General features: G+C 62.1%; 1 protein-coding gene across 1 annotated transcript; it reads right to left on the bottom strand.

Annotated features, from left to right (window-relative positions):
• Positions 1-2,249: 2,249 nt before the first annotated feature.
• LOC126913702 (synaptotagmin-2) lies at positions 2,250-4,468 on the bottom strand (the record flags this gene model as incomplete). The annotated part of the gene is made up of 4 exons (XM_050716749.1): positions 2,250-2,456; positions 3,044-3,177; positions 3,848-3,965; positions 4,337-4,468. Coding segments are annotated over 4 exons (591 nt in total), but the record flags the coding sequence as incomplete, so codon positions are not given.
• Between the last annotated feature and the right edge of the window lie 3 nt (positions 4,469-4,471).

The following is a 4,471-nucleotide window of genomic DNA, read 5'->3' as shown; positions in this document are numbered from 1 at the left end:
TGCGGGTGGGCTGTGTGCATGTAGGGGGGCGCAGGGGTGGGTGTGGGGGTGTGCCCATGGTGTGTACATGTGTGTACGTGTGAGTACATGTGTGTCTGTGTGTGTGTGCGCAGGCATGTGCGCTCCTCCGCCTGCTTCCCAAGGAAGACGCCAGGACCGTGCCCACCCACAGGAGGGTTTCGGTGCTCTTGCCAATTCCTTGATTCTTTCGTCTTTACAAACACAAGGCAAACAACCCCGTGGTGCCCAGCCAGACTCCGAGGTTTGGGAGACCCCTGATGCTATCCCCAGACGAGGGGCATCAGCCACCCCCACCGCCCCACGCCACCTGCCCAGTGCTCCTGTTCATTAAAAACACCCCGCGTCTCCTTCTCCCTCCAGCTACATGATCCACGCAGGACCTTGTTGACCTGAACCCCCACCAAGGATGGAGACCTGGGGACCTGTCCCAGGGCTGCACGTCCCTCCTGGGTTAGGGGCTTGTCCCGGTGCCCAACCTGAACCCCCTGAGCAGTGGCCATCCCCTGCCACCGTTTCCCATCTTCTCCCTGCCGTCACCTGGGGTGGGAAGCCCCTTGGGAAGCAGGGGCTGCCGAAGCATCCAATGGCACCAGGGTGAGCTCAGCTTTGGCACTTTGTCCTCAGGGTGCTGTGCACCGCAGTCCCAGGCCAGGTGTAGACCCCCCCCCCAGGCAGCATCCCCAACGCCAGGGGCATCCCCACTGCGCTCTTTTTCTCTTCCTCGCTGAGTATGCAACACCCTTTGCTGCTTCACTCCACTTGTTGAGGACCTTCTCCCCACCACAACCTGCCCCATGACCTCGAGGACCAGCAAGCACAAGGCAGCACTGGCCTGGAGCAGCCACGGATGAAGGTGAAGGTCCGCCCGAGCCCAGGGAAGCCGAGCAGAGCAGCAAGCTTGAGGCTGCCGGGGAGTCAGAGGTGGCGCGGGGACACCCCATGCTCCAGTACAGACTGGGCTGAACTGGGCAGGGCTGCCCAGCCACAGGGAATGGTGTTGGCTTTCCAGCTCACACTGCCCGAGGGGAGAGGGACGGGGACGGGGGTAGAGCAGCCCGTGGGGCCTGGGGGGGTCTGCAGCCCCTCCTTGGCCATGGGATGGCTCTCGCCCTCCCCGCTGATGGTGGGACGCAGCAGTGGGGCTGGAGCTCCCCAGAGCTCCCCCAGGGCCGTGCTGGGGTGCCCATGGCAGGGCTCAGCCCCAGGGACGCACTGGGGCCTCGAGTATGGCACCAGGCACTGCTCTGAGGTGCCTGCTCCCCCAGCATCAGGTACCTCTCCATGTAACCCAGCCTCGTGGAAGCACCCAGAGCTCCAGGCTGCGATTCAGTGTCTCCAGGAGGCACACGGCCGGGCCAAGTGTGACAGGAGGTGCGTGCAAACCACCCCAGAGCTCCCTAACTCAGCCTCTGGTAACACGACAGCAGCCGTCCACACAGTGGCCCCAACCAGAGCGTGCCCACAGCGCTGCCACTGCACGCCCAGCCCCTGCTGCATCCCCTGCAAAAAGCTGTCTGCAGCTACCTGCACCCATCCCGTGGGGTCTGGCCACCACACCAAGGGCTCAGCACCCACCACAACGTCTTCTGCAGCACAAGACCCCCCCCCCAAACCTCTCCCCAGAAGAAGCCAAACCTGGAGCCGGCCACAGGCAGCCCAAAACCACATCTCTCACCCTTCCCAACTGGGAGGGCTGGGGGGAGGCAGAGTGGGTGCGGGGATGCCCCTGGGCCTCCTGCAGAAGGTCTTCTCCACCGTGTTGGTGCCCACACAGGTGTCCATGCCCCAAGCAAGCACAGTGAGCCTGGTCACCTTGCGTTATCAGGCTCCAGTGTCACCTCCACACAAAGACGCCTGCCGGTTCCCACGTGGGCCCACAGGAAGGACGGAGGCAGCGATGCCGTGGGCTGGTGCTGGGCCACCTGGGGAGCCCCAGGCATGGCGATGGCTTCACGCCGGGAAGGGATGGCGGGTGGAGGTGATGGGGCATGCGGCCGAAAGGAGCGATGCTGGAGAATGAAAAGAACCATCCGTCTTAAACCTCTTCCCCTGGAAGCTATTGGGACTGTCTGGAAACCCTTCCACAGCCGTCAAAGGGTATTTCAGCTTAAAACAGAACCAAAAAAATAAAACAGAACTAAAACCAAAGGTTGCGTAACTGAGGTATCGGTAGCTCTGGGTTGCTTTGACTGTCCATAGGCCCATTCCACACTGGCCAGCAGATCTTCCTATTTATTTTTCCCGAGAGCTGCATCTACTTCTTCCTCTGGCTTCAGCGAGTGCCACTGGGCAATGGGCCGCCGGGGGTTGGCCAGCATGTCGGACCAGTGCCGCAGCTCCGTGCCGGTGGAGTTGCAGCCCGTGAATATCTTGCCGATGGCTTCATTCTTCCCCAGCTTGTCATAGTCCAGCACCGTGATGACCACCTGCACTTTCTGGAGGAGGAAGCCTTCTTTAGAGGGCTAAACTGGTGGCCTGTTTTGGGGCAGGGTCCCCTCCGTGCCCGTTCCTTCCTCCATTTCCTTCCCCGAGGAGCCCAGGGCTGTGGGGCCGTGGTGGGGCCCAGCTTGTCCTCACGTGGCCGCCTGGGCACGTCGAGGCACCGAGGGCCGCTGTAGTGCTGCAGGCTGTAGAGCTCGATGGGGCTGCACAAAGGGGCTGGGGCAGGACATGGAGGAGCAGAAGGCACCTCCCGATGGTCCAGGACACCCCTGGGACCATTGAGGGCTCCCTGCTATGCCTGGGGTGAGCACTACAGGGCCAGGAGCAGAGGAAAGCCCCATTCCTGCCATGAGATGGGTTTGGGGTTGCATCCCCCATGGGTGCTGCCCAGCCTCCCAGCCCTGCCCTGCACCAGTCACCCTCAGCATCAGGCCGGGCTCAGGTTGGGACCAGATGTGTTCCATGGGCAGCTGCACCAGGAGCTGATCAGGAGCCACTGGAACGTGGCCTGGGACAGTGTGAGACCTCTGCTGGCACCCCCACCCTGCCCACGTGCCCCCGAGGATGTTAGCGTACGAACCTGTATCTGCTCAAAGGGGATCTCAAAGCTGAAGGACTCGTTGAAGTAGGGGTTTAAGGTCTTCTTCTTGACTGTGGTCTTCTTCTTCTTCAACCTCTTCCCGTTCTGCAGTAGGTGAATCTTCACGTAGGGATCTGGGGGAAAAGGGGGAGCAGGAGATCGCAGTGCCCAGGGACACCATCGGCCTGGCCCTGGGACAGGTGTCAGCCCAGCATGAGGGGTAAGGAGCCCTCCACAGGTAAAGGTGCTCCCAGGCTCGTGGATGGAGGCCAAAGCCAAAATACTCCAAAGCTGGGGAGGATTTTCGGGAGTCACTGGGAAGGGACAGAGTTCTTCTGCCTCCTGTGGGTCTCCTTGCAGGAGGGCTGGGGATGGTGCAATGAGAACTGCAGATGCTGGCCCGTCGCCCCGCAGTCTGCAGCAGGACACCCCAGCTACAGAGCTGAACCTCCCCAGCCATGGAGGTGCTGCTGTCCGGGTTCAGGCAGCTCTGGGAAGGGCTGAGGACACCTGGGCAGAGAGCTCAGCCCTGGGGTGGCATCGGGAAGCCTCTTCTGCTCCAAAACGTGCCAACAACTGAGGTCCCTGCCCCCAGGGCAACGACGAGCAGGGCCAGGAGCGGATGGCAGAGGGGTGATTTCACCACTCAGGACACCCCAAGAAACCGAGCCCAAGAGGTCAGGGACGGGGATGTCTCATCTCCCCTCACCCCCAGCCAGGCCTCGGGCTGCCTCCGACACAGGAGGTGCCGGGTGCTGGAGGAGCTGCCCTGGCCCTGCCCAGCCGATCAGCACCATGGCTCACCTGAGAGGCCCCCCACATCCATCTTCTTCAGGTTCTTGGCCTCTAGGATGCAGACAGTGAGCTTCCCGGCCGTCGGCACGTACCGCAGGGAGATGCAGATATCGCCGAGCTTCTCTGGCTGCCAAGTTGGGCAGGGAGCAGATAATCAGAGCCTCCCCAGTGCGCTGTATCGCAGTGCTGGGACGTGGTCCCAGCTTCAGTGCCCCCCAAACCCTGCTCAGCATTCGGTGAAGGCACAACCTGGCACCCCATGCATGAGGGTTTGATCACCAGGGTGCGGGACAGGCAAGTCCCAGCGCAGCACCCAGATATTTACAAACCTCATTTTTGTTACAAAAAGGTTTTTGCACAGGGGAAAAAACGGGGTCGTGAGGTGCCCAGCCCTCACGCACAGCACCAAGGTGGGGCCACGCAGCGATGCCCGGGAAGCAGAGCTCACCCCACGGCCGGGGCCACCCCACACCTCGACCTTGTAGGGCCCCCTCTCACCTCCTCCTTCTCGCCGCTCTGCAGGTCCCGCCACTCCTCGATGGGCTGCCCCAGGTCCACCGTGTTCATGGGCACCTTCACCTCGCCGATGATGTCGTGCTTGGAGAAGCGATCGAAGTCGTAGATGGCCATCAC

The sequence above is a fragment of the Cygnus atratus genome, unplaced genomic scaffold, assembly GCF_013377495.2.
Source record: "Cygnus atratus isolate AKBS03 ecotype Queensland, Australia unplaced genomic scaffold, CAtr_DNAZoo_HiC_assembly HiC_scaffold_331, whole genome shotgun sequence".
NCBI lineage: Eukaryota > Metazoa > Chordata > Aves > Anseriformes > Anatidae > Cygnus > Cygnus atratus.
The sequence above is the reverse complement of the archived record's forward strand: the minus strand, read 5'-3'. Positions and strand labels throughout refer to the sequence as shown.